Source organism: Phocoena sinus, chromosome 11 (assembly GCF_008692025.1).
Source record: "Phocoena sinus isolate mPhoSin1 chromosome 11, mPhoSin1.pri, whole genome shotgun sequence".
Lineage (NCBI taxonomy): Eukaryota > Metazoa > Chordata > Mammalia > Artiodactyla > Phocoenidae > Phocoena > Phocoena sinus.
In genome coordinates, this window is record NC_045773.1 from 45,728,637 (window position 1) to 45,746,917 (window position 18,281).

General features: G+C 52.7%; 2 protein-coding genes across 3 annotated transcripts; one reads left to right on the forward strand and one right to left on the reverse strand.

Annotated features, from left to right (window-relative positions):
* Positions 1-366: 366 nt before the first annotated feature.
* Positions 367-8,908, forward strand: ACKR2 (atypical chemokine receptor 2). Of its 2 annotated transcripts, none has more exons than XM_032649212.1 (2): positions 367-414; positions 6,577-8,908. In XM_032649212.1, exon 2 carries the CDS (start codon positions 6,591-6,593, stop codon positions 7,785-7,787), a length of 1,197 nt encoding a protein of 398 aa, XP_032505103.1. In that variant the 5' UTR covers positions 367-414; positions 6,577-6,590; the 3' UTR covers positions 7,788-8,908. The 2 variants fall into 2 exon arrangements, with proteins under 2 accessions (XP_032505103.1, XP_032505104.1); XM_032649213.1 differs by lacking the exon at positions 367-414 and adding an exon at positions 2,552-2,576.
* Positions 8,909-13,696: 4,788 nt separating this feature from the next.
* LOC116762132 (5-beta-cholestane-3-alpha,7-alpha-diol 12-alpha-hydroxylase) lies at positions 13,697-15,232 on the reverse strand. The gene has a single exon (XM_032648892.1). The coding sequence runs from the start codon at positions 15,230-15,232 to the stop codon at positions 13,697-13,699; it is 1,536 nt and encodes a 511-aa protein (XP_032504783.1).
* Between the last annotated feature and the right edge of the window lie 3,049 nt (positions 15,233-18,281).

Sequence of the window (18,281 nt, forward strand, 5' to 3'; positions counted from 1 at the left end):
TCCCAAAGCAGTCAGGGGAGCCTTCTGAGGGAGGGAGCAGGGGGTGGCCACAGGGAGGCTTGCGCCAGCTGGAAGTGGCCTTGAACTTGGCTCAAGTGGAAACAGTGGGGACTCTGGGCCGGTCACACTCCATGGTCACGGGCTCCCAAGACTGCTGAGGCAGAGCTTGCCCAAGCTGAGGAAATAACTCACAGAAGGAGGGTCTTGGTTCAGCTGTGTGCAGGGCACCAGTGTGGGAGGGAGAAAATCAGGCCAGGGAAAAAGGAGGCGAGAGAAGAAGGGAGGGAGAGGGTGATTGTGCTGATTAACTGCATGGTCATTTGTTGAATGCCTCTCAGATGTCAGCCCTGTGCCGGGAAGTTCCAACGCCTGGGAATCCCCAGTCTAGCAGAGGAGGCAAGTGATCCTCAAAAGGTGACTCTTTTTCTGGGAGGTGGATTTGAGGCTGAGGAGTGACCTTTTTTTTTTTTTTGCGGTACGCGGGCCTCTCACTGTTGTGGCCTCTCCCGTTGCGGAGCGCAGGCTCCGGACGCGCAGGCCCAGCGGCCACAACTCACAGGCCCAGCCGCTCCGCGGCATGTGGGATCTTCCCAGACTGGGGCACGAACCCGTGTCCCCTGCATCGGCAGGCGGACTCTCAACCACTGCGCCACCAGGGAAGCCCAGGGAAGCCCAGGAGTGACCTTCTGTGAGTGCTTGGGGGGCTGGGGCAGGGGGTTCACCAGGCCAGTGGCCCAGGTAGCCTCCTGGGAGGGGAGGATTGAGATTGCATTTTAAAGGATATAAATCTTTTTCCAAGGAAGCCAGCAAAATTATCGTCCACTGAAAGTGATCTCAAATGTTATTCTTTGTTTTCTATTACAGAAGCCGGTGTGGCCTCTTAGGGTCATGTTTGATCTTGTTTATTCACCGGTCTCAGCTGCATTGTGGGCAGCACACTCAGCATGGGGGTGCTGTGGTCAACTGGGAGGGGACCTACACGTGACCCTGTCCTCAAGGCCTCTTGGCTGGGGAGGAGGGCAGCTATGGGGTTGATGTGAAAGGTGTAAAAGGGAAGGTGGTGGGTGACAGCAAGACAGGCAGGTTTGGTCATGCTCCATGGGATCCTGATCAGAGGTATGTTGCTAAAGGTTTAACAACCGATTCTCAGCAACGGTGGGTGAGGGAAGGGAAGCTCCAGTTTATAGCATTCGCCTTGGTGTAAATATTCCCACCATGATCAATTTCAGGCTGCTGATTTATCACTGAATGTGGAATTGGTTAATCCCATGATTGCTTGTTGAATGCCTCCCGGATGTTGCATTACTGGCTGTCGCCAGCCGGTACGAGACAGCCTCAGCATATGGCTGACTTTGAGTCTTCTCTGCCATCCATTGATGAGGCCAGAAGTCCCACTATCAGAGGCTCATCCTTCAAATTCAAGTTTGGTTCATGTTGAAAAGGGGAGCTGGGGGAAAAGGGCCAGTTCTGTTACTGAGTCCAAGCTTGTACTGCTCCCCTGCACGACAGGGGACGAGGCGTTGGGCAAGGAATAGCGACTTTATTCAGAAAGCCAGCAGGCTGATAAGATGGGGGACCCGTGTCCCAAAGAATCATCTTACCTGAGTTATTAGAATTCAGGCTTCTTTTCTACTAAAAGGGAAGCAGGGTGTGGCTGGTTGTTGCAGACCTCTTGGTACCAGCCAGACCTCGGTGGGGATGTGATGATCCTTTGTTCCTGCAGCTGACCACGTGGGACTGGTCAGATGTTCCCGTAAACCTTCAACAGACAAATGTTATTTTTTGTTCTGCAAATTTTTATCTCTATATGAGTGAAAAGTGTTACACCTTTAATGGTCAAGCTTGGGAGGCAGAGTCTTGAGAAAGGGTTATTATGTATATTTCAGGCTGTAAGCATCATTCTTTTACTGTTGGATGAGACAAAGGTACAGAGCCTGCATGGCTAAGCCCAGGCAACAGAGCCAATGTGGAGTCGGGTTTGTTCTTCTCTGTTACAGTTCTACCTTGTATTGTTAGGGCCATCCAATCCTGGGCCCATCACTTGCTGATCTTAAGCTGTGGGCAATTGGGCTTCACCTCTCCAAGCCTCAGTTTCCTTATCTGGAAAATGGGGATCATAATGGTACTGCTTATCAGAACTATGGTGAAGATTAAATGAGAAGGAGCTCAACTAACATAGCTACCTTCCTGTCTAGATGGACATAGCAGTATCCTCTCTCTTATTGCCTCAACTTTGACTTCTCTGAGAGGCCTGGGGAGGGGAGGCCTGGATCCTCAGGAGAAGACATTAATCTCCAGCCAGATTCTTGCTAAGTTAAAGCTGGAGCCAGCCCAGGCCAGCAGCCTCAGGATGGTGTTACTGCCCCAGAGACAAGCTGTAGTTTGCCCTTGGCTTCATTGTACGGGAAGCTCAGCTGACCTTGCCCTTGCTGTCCCTGCTCCTTTCAGCCTCCTCTCTATCTAGTTGTCCGGATTCCCCAGAGGTTCTACTCCAGAGCTTCATTCGGGATTGCCTTACTATCTGTGAAGATGTGAATAACTGACACTGCAATCCATTCCTCTCAAGGTGTTTCTGGGTAAGCCAAATAAATGAATTCCAGTATTAAGGAAAAGTGAAAAAACAAAAAAAGGGAAAACAGAACAGGGCTAGAGGGACTATTAGGGGTGGGGTAACAGAGACCTGAAGGGCAGTCAAACATGGGGTTTGTGGCTCAGTGCGGCCGTACAGAGATGACTCACTGTGTGCTTTGCACAAGTAGTTCTCTTTCTTTGAGTCTCTGTTTCCCCACCTGTAAGTTGGAGGAGGTGGACACCATGCACTCTCACTCCCTCAGTGTGAGATGCGGAGGGCACAAAGGGTCACAGGAAGTGACCCTATTGCCACAGTGTCAAATTACCACAAAGTCAGTGGCTTAAGGCAACACAAATTTATTATCTTAAAATTCTAGAGCTCAAAAGTCTAAAATGGGTCAGCCCAGCTGCATTCCTTCCGGAGGCTCAGGGGAGGATTAGTTCCCTGCCTCTTCTAGCCTTTAGAGGCTGCCTGCATCCATTGTCCTGCAACCACATCCCTCTGACCTCTGTTTCCACCGTCACATTTCCTTCTCTGATTCAGATACTCCCGCCTTCCTTATAAAGGACCTTGTGAGAACAGTGGCCCCACCGGGATAATCCAGGGTACTCTCCCTAGCTCAGGATCCTTAATTACTTCTGTCAAGTCCCTTTTGATATGTAAGGTAACATATCCACAGGCTTCAGGGATTAGGATATGGATATTTTGGGGAGGCTACTCTGTTGACCTGTAGGGAGACTACGTTTCCCAAGGAGGCTCCATAAAGCCTTGGGGGCATTAATGGTGGAATCTACCAAGGCTGGACCAGCCAATGAGGGCGAAACCTGGGCAAACAAGACCTCCTGAGCTCAAATCACACCTCTCTCAGGTGGCCCCTTTTGAAAACTGCTAGACAGGGCAGAACAGAGGCCGAGAATGAGATGAGACCAGGGACAGGGCACTGTTTCTGAGTCTGAAGACCTGGGGCTCAGATGCGCTCAGCCAGTGACTTCTTGCATGATTGTGGAGAAGTTACTTTCCTCCTGGGTTAAGTGGGGCCGACAGTTCCTTCCTGGTTTGCCTTCCAGGACTACCAGAGTTGACATGAAAGTGCCTGGCCAACTGTCATGTGCATATGACACATGTTGGTTGCTGTTGTCATCGTTGTTGGTATTATTGATGAAAGTGATGGGAGGGGCTGGTGGCCCCAGAGGTCCAGAGAATGTGGAAGGATTCCCAAGGTGAACGATCAGGAGGCCAGAGGCCCCGAGAGGGAAAAGAACGGAGTGTTCCAGGTGAAGGGAGCCTTGTAAAGGTGACCTGGTCCAGCCTGGGGCCTGCTGACCCTGACTTCTGGCTTTGATCAAAGCAATTATCAGACTTGGTTGTTTGCTAAAGCAAAAGCCAGAGACTTTCAGAAGCCAGGTCAGGATCAAGGTCAGTGCTAACAGACTAGAAGAGCTGGTATTTAATTAGTGGTAACTCCTGACTAATAAGCCCTAATCAGGCCCAAGTGCAGAAGGGCACTCCCTCCTCCCAATGCCAGCAGCTCATGGACTCCCAAGCCAGCCATGTGCTGGGGGTGTGGGGGGGTGCCTATACTGGTGCCCAGGAAAGAGGGGCTCAGGGACAGGAGAGCCCAGATGCACAGGAGGGGAGTGAAGGACGGAGAAAGGAAGACACAGGGCCAAGTTCTCAAGGCCAGTCAGGAGCAGAGCCCAGCCCTAGTTAAAGCCGCCCAGGCTGAGGTCTTAGGGTGGGGTTAGGACATCTGTGTTTCCCCAACATCTGGCCCAGAAGCCAGTTGACAGGAGCCCAAGGGTGGGGCAGAGGCTCAAGGAGTAGGAGGACTCCAGGGCTCTCCTGAGAGAGGTTCTGCCTCAGCAGAATTGCATATTTCCATCACAGGGTCACGGTGTCATGGATACTAGAAGGGTCAGCTGAGGACCTGAGTCAACATTTCTTTCAAAATTCTACCTGGAAAAAAAAAACAGACTAAACTTCTACTGGGAGGGAAAGGACTGGGGGAAATGTTTGCAATATATGTGTAAAAAGCTAAAATCCTTACTATGTGAAACCTCTTATAAAATGAGAATCCCACCCATTAAAACAGTAAATCATGCACAGAAGACATACATACAAAATAATACATTCAGTGTATTAACAGTTCAACCTCATCTGAATCAAGGAATAAAAACTAAAATACAGAGGTACGAGGTGGAGTTGATTTGTATTTCTGGGTTTGTGGCCCATTATCATCACCAGCCAACAGGTCTTATTCTGGTGGCTGTGCATGATTGCCTGCTTGGGCCACAAATTCTCTTTTTATCTCTTTCCTCTCTCCTCCCCAAACCCCCTTCCCCATTGGTGAACAATCTAATGTGCTGAACATGAAGTCTCTCTCCTTTTAGAGCACAGAACAGGATCGAGCATAATCCTTGGTTCATGACACGTTTCTCACTGGTTCATGTGAGGCTCTCTTTTTAAAATTATGTTTAATAATACAATTAAAACCTGGGAGACTGCTGCCCAGAGAGAACTCGACCATGGACAGTGACCTGCCCCATCCCATGTCTCTGGCTTCTCCTGTCCAGGCAGCCACCATCTTCAGTCTTGTGCCTATCTTTCCCCTGTCTTTTATCTCTTTGAGCTCCTTCACAGCATATATTCATATACTTCCTGAGGTGGTGGTTGTTTTATATATATATATATGTTTCATTTGTCTTAATTTTATTAAAAAGAGTATCATGTAAATATTTTTATCATGTATGTATTTTTATGGAACCTGGAGATAGCAGTAAAGAGGTAGAGACACACAGGGTGATGATGAGGGTTGCGGGGAAGGGGTCTGTGATGTCTCCCACGTTTCACTCTTAGGTGACCGAATAGCTGGTGGAGCTCTTCAGTTAGATAGACAAGGGAGAGGAGAAGAGGCTGGTCTGGAAGATGATGAACTCAGCTCTGGGCAAAGCAATAATTTAAGCAAATGTCTATTGAGTGCCTCCTATGTTCTGGGCATTCTTCATAGAGCTCGAAATGCTCTGTCTGAATTATAACATTTAAGCCTCACAAGAACCCCACGAAAAGGCACTATAATTAATAGCATGTTAAAGATGGGGAAACTGAGGGATTAGTAGGTTTAGTTCTGAGTCTGTCGACATGCCGGTTCACACCTTTCTGCTGCACACCTAGAAATAGTGGATAAAATATTTTAAAAATATTAAATATTTATAAATGAAGATATTGACATAAAACTAAATATGTATAAATAAAATATTTTTAAAATAACCAAAGGAAGGGAAATCCTCAAGTGAGAGAAGTAAAGAGAGTTCAAAGCCAGAGTAGGCATACTAGGTATTTATAGAAAAAGCAAGCCCCACTGAAGAGAAGCTCTCATTAAAAAGAAAAAATTATAAGCCACACAAAGAAGAATAATTTCAAGCCACACGTGAGGAAGAGTATGTACACAATAAATAAGTGAATTGGTATCCCTAAATAATAAAGAAAAACATGAAAGACATTATCAGTCTTCATAAATGATGAGGGGGAAAATAAAGAAGAGAAACCATCATGAAAGAAGTGAGTACTGGGCTTCCCTGGTGGCGCAGTGGTTGAGAGTCCGCCTGCCGATGCAGGGGACACGGGTTCGTGCCCCGGTCCGGGAGGATCCCACATGCCGCGGAGTGGCTGGGCCTGTGAGCCATGGCCGCTGAGCCTGCGCGTCCGGAGCCTGTGCTCCGCAACGGGAGAGGCCGCAACAGTGAGAGGCCCGCGTACCAAAAAATAAAAATAAAAAAAAAGAAGTGAGTACTGTGAGAACATCTGAGGTTAAGTCAGCTACCCAAGGTGACATAACTATTAAGTGGTAGCCTTGGGCTCCTCATCCTTGTTCCCGTACTTGCTAGCCTATGGGTTACTGGCGTGAATGCGAAGAGTCTATTGGACACCCCAGAGCACTGGCCAAAGTGGGTTTGGAGAGAGGGTGGATTTGTCTCCTGTTGCTCACACTGCTCTCTGGCCCACAGAGCTCCAGCACTGGATGTGTCCTCCCGCCATGGCCGCCACCGCCTCTCCTCTGCCACCCAGCACCAAGGTGGCCAGTTCTGAGAACAGCAGCTTCTTCTATGACTATGAGTACTTCCTGGGCGACGTGGCCTTCATGGTCTGCAGGAAGGACGAGGTGCTGTCGTTTGGCAGAGTCTTTCTGCCACTCTTCTATGGCCTGATCTTTGTGCTGGGCCTGGGCGGGAACCTCCTTCTCCTAGTGGTCTTGCTCCGGTATGTGCCTCGAAGGCGGATGACCGAGATCTATCTGCTGAACCTGGCCATCTCCAACCTCCTGTTTCTGGTGACGCTGCCCTTTTGGGGCATCTCTGTGGCCTGGCATTGGGTCTTTGGGAGTTTCTTATGCAAGGTGGTGAGCACCCTCTACACCATTAACATCTACAGTGGCATCTTCTTCATTAGCTGCATGAGCCTCGACAAGTACCTGGAGATTGTTTGCGCTCAGCCCCACCACCGGCTGCGGACCCGGGCCAAGAGCCTGCTCCTCGCAGCTGTCGTGTGGGCTGTGGCCCTGGCTGTCTCCATCCCCGACATGGTCTTTGTGAGGACGCATGAAAACGCCCCAGGCGTGTGGGACTGCTTTGCGGATTTTGGGGGGCATGGGACCATCTGGAAGCTCTTCCTCCGCTTCCAGCAGAACCTCCTGGGGTTTCTCCTCCCCCTGCTTGCCATGATCTTCTTCTATTCCCGCATTGGCTCCGTCCTGGCCAGGCTGAGGCCCCCAGGCCAGAGCCGGGCTCTGAGGATGGCCATAGGCCTGGTGGTGGCCTTCTTTGTGCTGTGGTTCCCGTACAACGTCACCTTGTTTCTGCACTCGCTGCTGGACCTGCAAGTCTTTGGGGACTGCAAGGTCAGCCAGCACCTGGACTATGCGCTGCAGGTGACAGAGAGCATCGCCTTCCTCCACTGCTGCTTCACCCCCGTCCTCTATGCGTTTTCCAGCCGCCGCTTCCGCCGGTACCTCAAGGCTTTCCTGGCCACTGTGCTCAGACGACACCAGGCTCCTTACCTTGCCCAGGCCCCACCGTCCAGCTATTCTGAGAGTAGTAGGCTCAGTGGCCAAGAAGATATAACTGGCATGAATGACCTCGGGGAGAGGCAGGCTGAGGACTCCCCCAACAAGGGGGCACAAGGAAAAATTCAGCCTGAGTGGCCACACCACAGTCCATGAGAGCAGATGGGACCCAGCTCAGCTGTGCATCCACCGAAGTCCTCCCTTCAGAGGTCTCAGTGACCATGTTGCTAAACCAGTCAGTTCTTGGTCCTCAGCCATCAGCAGCGTTCACTGTCTCCTGTCTTCTCCCTCCTCTTTCTCCACTGCCTTCCAGGACTCCATACTCGCTGGCCTGAATGGCTGCCGTAGTTTCCCAGCTGACCTCTGTGCTTCCTATCCTCGTGCTCTCATCCAATCTACACCCAGCAACCAGAGTAACCACAACACCCTCAGCCATCTCTCCCATCCCCCTCAGAGTAGCCCGAGGCCTGCCACCCACCAGACTTCCGCCTTCCCTGTGGCTCAGCTGGGGGAATATTACTGCAAGATTGTTTGCTATCACAGCCTTGAAGGTGGATCAGGAGGGGCTGGAGGTGCTCCACACATGGGAGTCTGCGGGTGGGAGGCAGAGTGAACACGTGTTCCTGGTGGTCCAGGAGCATCTGCCTCCCTCTGCCTCCCACGCCCCCTCTCAGGAGGCTTCAGGGCTCCCTAGACCCTGCACCATCAAGTCCAGAACGTTTGTCCAATTTAAGCCTGGAGCTTTCACAATTAGAATCCCATACACCATTTCGCGCTTGTACTCCTTCACCTCCCTTTTCATTTCCTGGTTGCCACACGCATTGTTCTTTCCTGCATGTTCCAGTCTTTGCTTTTGCGCTTTCCGGCTCCCTTATGGAACAGGGATCATCTTCCAGCCAGTTATCCCCTCACCCTTGTCGTGTAACTGAATCCTACTTGCTCTGGGAAACCACTCCGGGGTCACTCTGCCCTGTGCTTAGGGTGGAGGCTGGGTAGAGCATGGGTCTTTGATCAGTGATGACCTTATGTTTCCCTGGCACAGTGATTCATTTATGGATGGACACATGACCCAGGCAGAGCTTGTGAAATGTAACGTGACTAGAGCATGCTAGAACAGAGGCATGAAACTGAAGCCAAGGGGATGTGAGGTCTGGAGCTGCTCCTTCACTGGCTCGAACTTCAGAAGGTGAGGTGACAGCAGTGAGTGAGCAGATCCTGGGGGCAGCGCTCGAGCCCTAGAATCAAGGCACAGCTGAAGCTCATCCCAAGCCTGGACTTGACAGTGACACGAACCAATAAATTCCTTTCCAGTTTGGGGTGGTGGTGTTTTGTTACTTGCGATCTAAGGATTCCTGACGGATATGCCCTGCCTGGGTGCTTCATGTCTCCCATGGTCCGCATCCTTCCTGCCCACTGACACGTCCACTGAGAAGCCTTTCACCAGGGAGCCCCTGGCCTACAGTGCCATCTCTCTTTCCTGAGCTTCTGAAGCATCACTGCTTTCTCCTACCTCCCAGAGCCACGTGGCACAACCTGCCATGTCCTGCCATGTCTGTCCTGCAAAACCCAGCACAGAGCCTCTGTGTAGTGCTCAGAGGGAAACCTTTAGATGGATAGCATGGAGACCAGGAGGACATACGGCTGGGTGGACGTAAGCTCCAGGGGAACAGGGACTCTGCCTGGTGTAAAATCTGCATCCCCCATGCTTCAGTCAGTGCTGGGAATGTAGTAGGTGCTCACTACCTTTTTTTTCTTTTTTTTTTTGAATGAATAGCTGGATGGATAGAGAATTGAGCAGGTGGTCAGTATCCTGCCCACTCTTTCTTCTCTTCCCCTGAGCTTGGATGGTCTGGTCACAGCACATGTGTCATGAGCAGGGCTGTCCCTGGATGTTGCCTGAGTTGACCTGGATGATTTTTCCCACTGTGTCTCAGCTCTGGCGCCTCTGGTTCTCTCTCCCCAAGGCCCCAGATTCCCCACTGTCAGGAAGGACTGTGAGCCCACTCAGTCCCCTGGGAAATGAAGATCCTCTGGATATGAAGGTGGTGGTTTGTTTGAGGATGTGGATGTGGTGGTGACGTTCTATTTTAGAGCTCTTGAAATCTTGCCCGACAGGGGACCTCAGTCCTGCCCACATGGCAGCCTGACTGGTGAGATACAGCCTGAGCCGTACTGGTAGGATCTAGGTTCCCAGAGTCTCTGACTTGGGTGCCCATGACACACAGATGGGATGGGACAAGGTATGCCAGGCAAGGGACACCCAGCAGGGCTTGTCACCAGCATTGGTGGATTTGCGTGTGTGCGTGTGGGTGGTCTGTGTGCGTGTCTGTGTTGCTGTTGGGGCCGTGTGGAGCACATATGGCTGTGTATATGGATCTAGCGTGAATGTGTCACTGTGTCCATGCGCGTCTGAGTACGTGCCCGTGGGTTTTCCGTGTGTTCCTATGTGCCTTCCTCCGGCTGCGTAAATGTGGGTGTGTGCTCTCTGTAAATAACAGGTGTATAAGATGTAGTGCCCTGAAGCTTGTGCCTAAAGGGGAGGAGAAGGCCTGGCTATAGGTGGCCCATTGGTCCCTCCCACTGTCCAGTTGCCATACACCACAGCTGACCACAGTGAGGGCTCTGAGTGCAGTTTGCGAGAAGGGTCGCTGGCACTGGTCAGGGTGTGAATTGGAGGTTGGCTCTCATACACAGGTCAGGATGGAGAGGGCCAGGACAGTGCCCTCTCCATCCTGACCTGACTTCCCAGCCTGGACCTTGGTTCCTCCTGCCACTCTCTGTCCACCCCGACGCTTGGCTTCCCATCTGCACTGCCCAACATACCTGTATTTCCTACCTGAGGTCTGAGGAAAGCCCCCAGGATTCTCTTGGCTCTCAGGCTCTGAGGCAAGGGAGACTCTCCTGCCCGGCTGAGCCAGGGAGAAGGGTGGGCATGGCTCTGCTTGGGAACAGGGCTGCCCACCCTCCACCTTGTGAAGTGTGGTGTGAGCGTTCACAGCAGTTACTGCCTATAGAAAAATATCTCTTTATTTTCCTAGGGGCCTGCAATTCCACCACTGGCACGTCATTCCTGATCTTGCTTTGTTACAAGCTATCCTCAGAGAGGATACACGGAGAGAAAATTTGGTGCAGGAATGAGGGGTTCGCAGACAGAACTGCTGGGTGAGGAGAGGCAGCGACTAGATGCGTCCTTGTGGGTCTCAGTCTTTTCGCTGCCCCCTCTGCCGGGGCAGGAAGGGTGCCCTTGTGGAGGGTGTGTCCAGCAGTCCCCAGGCCAGGGGGAATACAACTACAGGTGCCACGGGCCCCTCCCCTGCCAGCAGGGGGGCATGGGCCTCCATGGGCACAGGCTAATCCTGGCTGCTCGCCACTTCCTGGGGGAGGGGCTGTTGTTATGGTGGGCATCCCTGACTGTGGGATGGTACACTCGTCTCCACCTCCCACCTGACCCCCCTGAGGCTTCCCTCGGTCCCAGGCAGACCCTCAAACCGATCACAGGATCCATGAAGTTCCTGGGACGTCTGCCCGTGGCCACTCTCAGCTGAGGCCTCTTTGTCCTGACTTAGTGGGCTTGGGCCCACAGCCCCGTCCCAACCTGTCCACAGGCCTGGCTCCTGGTCCACAGTCCTCTGGGTGTGTGGAAAATGAAGGGATGCAGCACCCAGGTCCGGGCAGGGCCAAGGAGGTGTAGGGAAGCCCTGTGTCTTTATCCCTGTTCCCACACCTGCTCTGGCACAGGGCCTGGCTGCGTGGAGGAGGTTGCTGGTAAGCTGCCCAGAGACACCTCCTGGCCTCCAAGGCCCCTTCTCCCTCTCCTGTGTGCCCCATGGGGCTCTTCTCCTTGTGCCCCTGGCCCTTGTGGAAGGGGGTCAGATGCCTGGCTTCTCCTAGCCAGTCAGAGCTCTATCAGGCTCCAGGCAGATGTCACCATTTGGGGGCAGCTAGACCCAGAAGAAGGCAGGCCCCAGCCCAGAGTCACCCAGCTAGTGAGGACAGACTCCTGTCCCCGGCCTGGCCCCTGCCCACTCTAACAGCCTGTTATCCTGGCCAAACTCGGGGCAAAACAGGCAACCTTAAGACAAAGGAAGAGGCCAGTCAGAGGTGTAGGGTTGGGGTAGCAGAGAGAAGCCCCCCGGGTGGTTCCCTGCAGGGGGTCCATGCTGCCTGGGCCTCCCTTCTCCAGGACCCTCTATCAGCTCCCACGGTCACTACACTTCCTGTCCCAGCCCCAGCCAGGGCCCTGCCGTCAGCCCGCTGCAGCTCTGGCAGTAGCACCCTCTCACTCTCTCCCAGCCCTGGTAAGCACGCCTGGCAACAGGGATTGTCTCCATTTCACAGGCCGGAAAGCTGAGTGAAGGTGGGAGGGGAAGGAAATTATTTGAGGACATGAAGTAAATTAGCCGAGTCTGGAAGTCATGTTTCTGTAATTTAATCTACATTTAGGGAATTGGGGTCAGAGGTGAAGGAATAAGATACCAAGCCCTGTGGGTTCCAGTCTGGAGCAGGGGGCAGGAGGCAGAAACCAGGACACAGAAAGCAATGACATAACAGATGTGCTGTGATACACTCGGTGGTAGGGGAGATCCAGGGGATGGAGGCCATTTCTGGTCAGAGGATGGGATGGGCGAGGTTCAAGAAGGCTTCCGGGAGTAGCTCACACCAGGGTTAACAGTGAAAGTGAGCCCTGTACTTTACGGACAGTTCCACTGGAGAAAGTTGCCAACGTTGAATTGCACTGGATTGAAAATTTGGGGACCAACTGTGGCAAAACTTAAATGTCAGGTGTGTGGAGGTGATGGGGAGCCAGAAAAGTAAAAGGGGGACACCCAGAGGTGCTTTTGGGAAAAAAAAGTCTCTGGCAGCAGGGTAAATGGAGGGCCCACAGGCCCCACGTGGAGAGAGATATCGAGTTCTGAGCTATGAGAAGGGCAGCGGGGGATGCGGGGGGGGGGGGGGGGGGCCGGGGGGGGAGGGGGGGACAAGGGTCAGCGGCACCACAGGGGGTCAGGCTGACAGAACTCTCTCCCTATGGGAGAGAGAAAGGGAGGAGCCAGTGTGTCTCCTCAGTATCTGCCCTGGGGGATGGGGTGGATGGTGGTGTCCCGAGCAAAGAGAGGCAGGGAAATCAGGAGAAGCAGGTGGTCCAGGGCAGAGGTTGGGGGGACAGATGCTGAGTTCTGTGTGGGCCGAACTGAGTCAGAGGTGCTGTGAGACCCCTGTGGGGGTCTGGAGGTAGCCGAGAGCTCTGAGCCCAGCGATGGTTGTGGAAACCAAGTGAGGGGTTGAGATCACCCCAAGGTAGGGGTACAGAGGGGAGAGGAGGGCATGGAGGAGGGACCCTGAACAACTCCTATGTGAAAGGCAGCCCTTCTCTAGAGCTGCTCTCTCCAATACAGAAGCCACTAGCCCCACGTAGCTGCTGAGCACTTAGGATGGGGCTAGTCTGAACTGAGATGTGCTCAGTATCAAGGGTTAAAAAGTACATACCAGATTTTGAAGGGAAAAAGAAATGTAAAAATATTTCATGAATACCTTTATATTGACTCCCTGTTGAAATGCTAATATTTTAGATATATCAGGTCAAGTAAAATATAGTATAAAAATGAATTTCACCTCTTTCTTTTTACTTTTAAAAAAATGTGTCAACCAGGAAATTAAGAATTATGCGTGTGGCTTACCTCATACTGCTATAGGATGACACTGTTCTAAACCCTGAATTCCACAGGATGTGGAATAAGTGTTGAGGAAAAACAACAAAAGCAGGGTGGGAGGGTGGGTGGAGACTAACGTTTGCAAGATGCCGCATTGCCCACCGTAACCTGTGTCTATACTGCAGGACTTGTCGAGGCATGTATTAGCCCCCAAACTGAGTTGTCCACAGATACTTCCCCTTCCCTGGACTTCCCGTGAGAGGCAGTTTCTGCAGAATCCACTGTGAGAGACAGTGTTTTAAAGAGAGAAGAAGAAGCCTGTGAGGTGCCTAGAAGGAGGCCAAGCAGGTCAGAGGAAGGGCTGGTCTGGGGCTTTAGAGGGCTGAGCGGAGCTGGAGACCCCAAGGGAACCCCCTAGCCAGGCTTGCGGCCACCTGGGCAGAGCTCACTCCACGGGCGCAGGCGGTAGCGGAATCGCACCTCGTGGCTGGGCTGTGTGGTGCCAAAGCCCCAGCGCTGGGGGTCCACGGGTGGCACAGGCGTGTCAGGGTCCACCAGCTCCAGGTCAAAGTGTGTGACCATGAGCAGGACAAAGAGCTTCATCTCGTTGAGGGCCAAGAACCTCCCAGGGCAGATGGAGACACCCGAGCCCCATGGCATGGTGTAGTGGTGGATCTTCTTGCCTGCCTTGTAGAAGTCGACTTTTCGGCTGCCGCTGGGGGTGAGGAAGCGATCGTACTTGAAGGTGGTGGGCTCTGAGTGGATGTCGGGGTCCATGTGCACTGAGAGATAAGGGAAGAGGGCCAGGACGTCTCCGTTGCGGAGCAGGTACTCCTGCCCACTGGCCATCTTCAGGCTGTGGTCACCGTTCACCACCCTGAGGAGGGTCGGTGCGGCCCTCAGCCGCAGCGTCTCCTCCATCACACTGTCCAGCACCGGCATGCGGTGCAGGGCACCGACATTAAAGTTGAAGGACTGCTTGGCCTCCAGCCCGGCCTCTCCCAGGACCTGGGCGGCCTCCTCCCTCACAGCCCGCATGGCTTCTGGATGCTTCAGGAGGAACAGGAGGGCCCAGAAAGAGGTAGGCCCTGTGTTACCCTGGGAGGCCCAGAGCATCATGAAGTTGAACTTGTCCTGCATGGCCGGGGCGACTCCCTGCTCCCTCAGAAACTGAAGCATATAGGTGATCCAGTTGCTTATGCCATACTTCTCCATGTTGTGTTCCACAGAGAGCGTCTTATGGAAGAGACGCTGGAGCCGGCCCACTTCCAGCCACTCCCGGGGTCCCAGTAGGGAGTAGACAAACCTGGGGAACAGGCGGTCGAACTTGCGGAACTGCACGAATAATTCCTCTGCCTGTAGCAGGTCCTGTTCCTTGTCCTTTGTGTAGCCGAACAAGCTCAGGTAGCCGGCCTTGAACAAGATGTTGTAGCAGAAGTGAAAGAGGCCATCCTCACGCCAGCTACTTGCATCCAGACTGGGGCCCGTGGGCCCCAGCATAACCAAGGACAGGCTGTCCAGCATGGCTTTGTTGAGCTCCTCCAAGCCATCCCCCATGAGGTGCTTGGTGCTGGCTGAGTGTATCATGTGGTAGTCTCCCTGCACGGAGCGGTATCCAAATACCTTTAGCACCAGGTTTTCCGCATACTCCACGAAGTCTAGTCTTCTCTGCGTATCCTTGAGGATGGGGCCAAAGGAGAGAGGGTCCATGACAAAGGTGAAGTACTGGCCCCCTAGCAGCACCGTGAATATGTCCCCGTGTTTAGCCCGCATGTGCTTCAGAAATTCAAACATATTCTTCCGGAAAGCTATAGCATGGCCCAGCCAGGGCATGGAGCCCTTATCCAGAGGGGGCTCCCTGGGTCTCTGTTGCCGGAGCAGCTCCTGCAGGCACAGGTACCCCACAGTGGCCACCATCAGAGCTCCCAGCACCAGACCCCAGACCACCATGGCTGTGCTCTTCCAGGTTGAGCTCTGGACACGTTGTTCTCTGGGTGCCAGAGAGTTTGGGAGGTCTTGACAAGTTGAGGGTAGAAAAATCTGTCCACTTGGACCTTGCCCGGTGACTGCAAGTTACAGTAAATAACCCTGGCGAGACAGTACCTGGGAGCAAAACGTTCCCCTGGATTTTGTTAGGACCTTGTCATGTGGGAGGAGGAGGCGGGACTAGGAAAAAGCCCAGAAGGAAACCTCTAGCTATGGTCACAGCCCCCTCACCAGCTTCAGGCTTTGTTCTGACCTTTTCAGGCCCAGCTCCAGCAGCTTCTCTGCCAAGCCTTCCTTGACTCCATCCTCACCCCCTTGACTTACTGATTATTCACTCCTTTATTTACTCATGAATTCATGCATTCATTAACTTGCTAGTTCATTCAGCAGAAATGCACCGAGCACTTACTAAGTTTCACATCCACCCCTTCCTTATCTTTAAAAGACCCACAGAACCTCCCAGACAGAGGACCCTTCAAGCACAGGCTCAGACTTCAGTCTCCAAGCCCCTCGCCAACTGGCTTGCATACTTCTCTAGCAAGAAATACAGAGTGGGGGGCTTCCCTGCTGGCACAGTGGTTGGGAGTCCGCCTGCCGATGCAGGGGACGCGGGTTCGTGCCCCGGCCCAGGAGGATCCCACATGCTGCGGAGCGGCTGGGCCCGTGAGCCATGGCCTCTGAGCCTGCGCATCTGGAGCCTGTGCTCCGCGACGGGAGAGGCCACAACAGTGAGAGGCCCGCATACAGGTGAAAAAAAAAAAAAAAAAAAAAAAACGAAATACAGACTGGGAATCTTGGAATTATGAAATGTCAGAGATGATAGGGACTTCAAACAAACTGTTTTATTTTACAATAAGGATCTAGGTTCAGAGTGTAGTGGGGACTTTTTCTGATACCTGCTCTGGCTTGGGTGAGGTGAGTTGACAGTTTGCTGAGGACCTTCTGTGAGATGTCAGGCCAGGTCCCTGCCAGCAGGCCCAAGAAGGGGAAAGCTGTGCCGTTGACACTAAGGGTTTAGTCAAGCAACCTAGCTCATTGTTGCAATAGGTGATGAGGTTCAGACTCGATTCAACCAGTTCTGATAACCCCCAAGTTACTCTTTAACTTCCTAAATGACCTGCAAACAGGGACTTTGTCTCCTCAGATGACCATAAGATTCCTACATCCCCTCTTGAGGGAGCTTCCTTTGCCTTGTGCAGCTCCTCCCAGCAGGGAGCTGAAAACATCCTCACTCTGCCTCCATGAAGTCCTCTCTGATTGCTCATGGCAACCACAGCAAGTACTCAGCTCCACCAACTCTCCTTAGCCTTAGAATATGGTCAGAAAGGGAATTCCCAGGACTTCCCTGGTGGGGCAGTGGTTAAGAATCTGCCTGCCAGTGCAGGGGACACGGGTTCTATCCCTGGTCTGGGAAGATTCCCACATGCCGCAGAGCAACTAAGGCCGTGCACCACAACTACTGAGCCTGTGCTCTAGAGCCCGCGAGCCACAACTACTGAAGCCCGCGTGCCTAGAGCCCGTGCTCCGCAACAGAAGAAGCCACCGCAATGAGAAGCCCGCGCACCGCAACAAAGAGTAGCCCCAACTAGAGAAAGCCCGCGCGCAGCAACTAAGACCCAACGGAGCCAAAAATATAAATAAATAAATGTTTTAAAAAATAAAAAAAGAAAGGGAATTCTCTGGTGATACAGTTGTTAGGACTTGGTGCTTTCACTGCGGTGTCCCGGGTTCAATCCCTGGTCAGGGAACTGAGATTCTGCAAGATGTGCAGAAAAAAAAAAAAAAAAAAAAAAAATATATATATATATATATATATATATATATACATATAAAATCAGAAACTGTGGGTCAACTCCAAAAAGCTGAACTTTGTCCCTCAGTTTTTAATGGATGGCAGCACCATCTTACATTCATTCTCACCTTCATTTATTCATTCACTCACACCCACTCATCCATTCATTTCCCCCTTTCTTGGAACAGCACCTTCTATCCATTCAACAGATATTTACTGTGCACTCAATTGCCAGAAATTTTGCTACAACCCTAAATGAAATAGACCTTGTCCCTGCCTTGTTGGAGTTTATGGCCTTGACCGAAGAAGCATATCATCACAATTGTGTTAAGTGCTGCAAAGAAGGACAGAGTGGGAGGCTTCCCTGGTGGCGCAGTGGTTAAGAATCCGCCTGCCAACGCAGGGCACACAGGTTCCAGCCCTGGTCCGGGAAGACCCCACATGCCACGGAGCAACAAAGCCCGTGTGCGACAACTACTGAGCCTGCGCTCCAGAGCCCACGCTCCGCAACGAGAAGCCACTGCAATGAGAAGCCCACACACCGCAATGAAGAGTAGCACCCGCTCGCTCGTCGCAACTAGAGAAAGCCTGCGCACAGCAACAAGACCCAACGCAGCCAAAACTAAATTAATTAATTAAATAAATTAAAAAAAAAAAAGAGGGCAGAGCGGGAAGGAGGGTGGGGAGTCAGGGAGGCCACACTGATCAGGTGGTAATTAAGTGGAGACCCGGAGGACAAGGCCAGGTCAATGTGTGCTGCGTGTCAGGGTGTAGGGGACGTGCTTCTAAGGCATGTGGCAGGGTCGTCCCAAGGGAGCCTACGTGGCCGGAGTGCTCAGAGGAGGGGGAAGAATCTCCAGCTCAGTGTGGTTTCCGGCTTTGACCCATCACGCTGCACTGAGCCCTTCCCATGACAGCAGGTCCAGCCACCCGTTCGTCTGGGTCCGGGCCACTGAAGGGTGGCCAGCTATACCGGCAGGTGGAGGCTGGCCTCCCTGGGAAATCGGTCCAGGCGGCTGCCCTCCCAGTCCTCCGGAATGGCCGGGGCAGGCCTGGGTCAAGTCTCAGCCTTCCCCACTCCAGCCGCACCTCCGGGTGAGGGTGGGGGTGGAGTCACCATGGTGGGATGGTGGGCAGGGCAGTCGAGGAGGATCAACAATCAGCATAGGCGACCTCCGGGCCTGCTAGAGAGGCCTTGGGGGCCTCAGGGCCGGAAAGGCG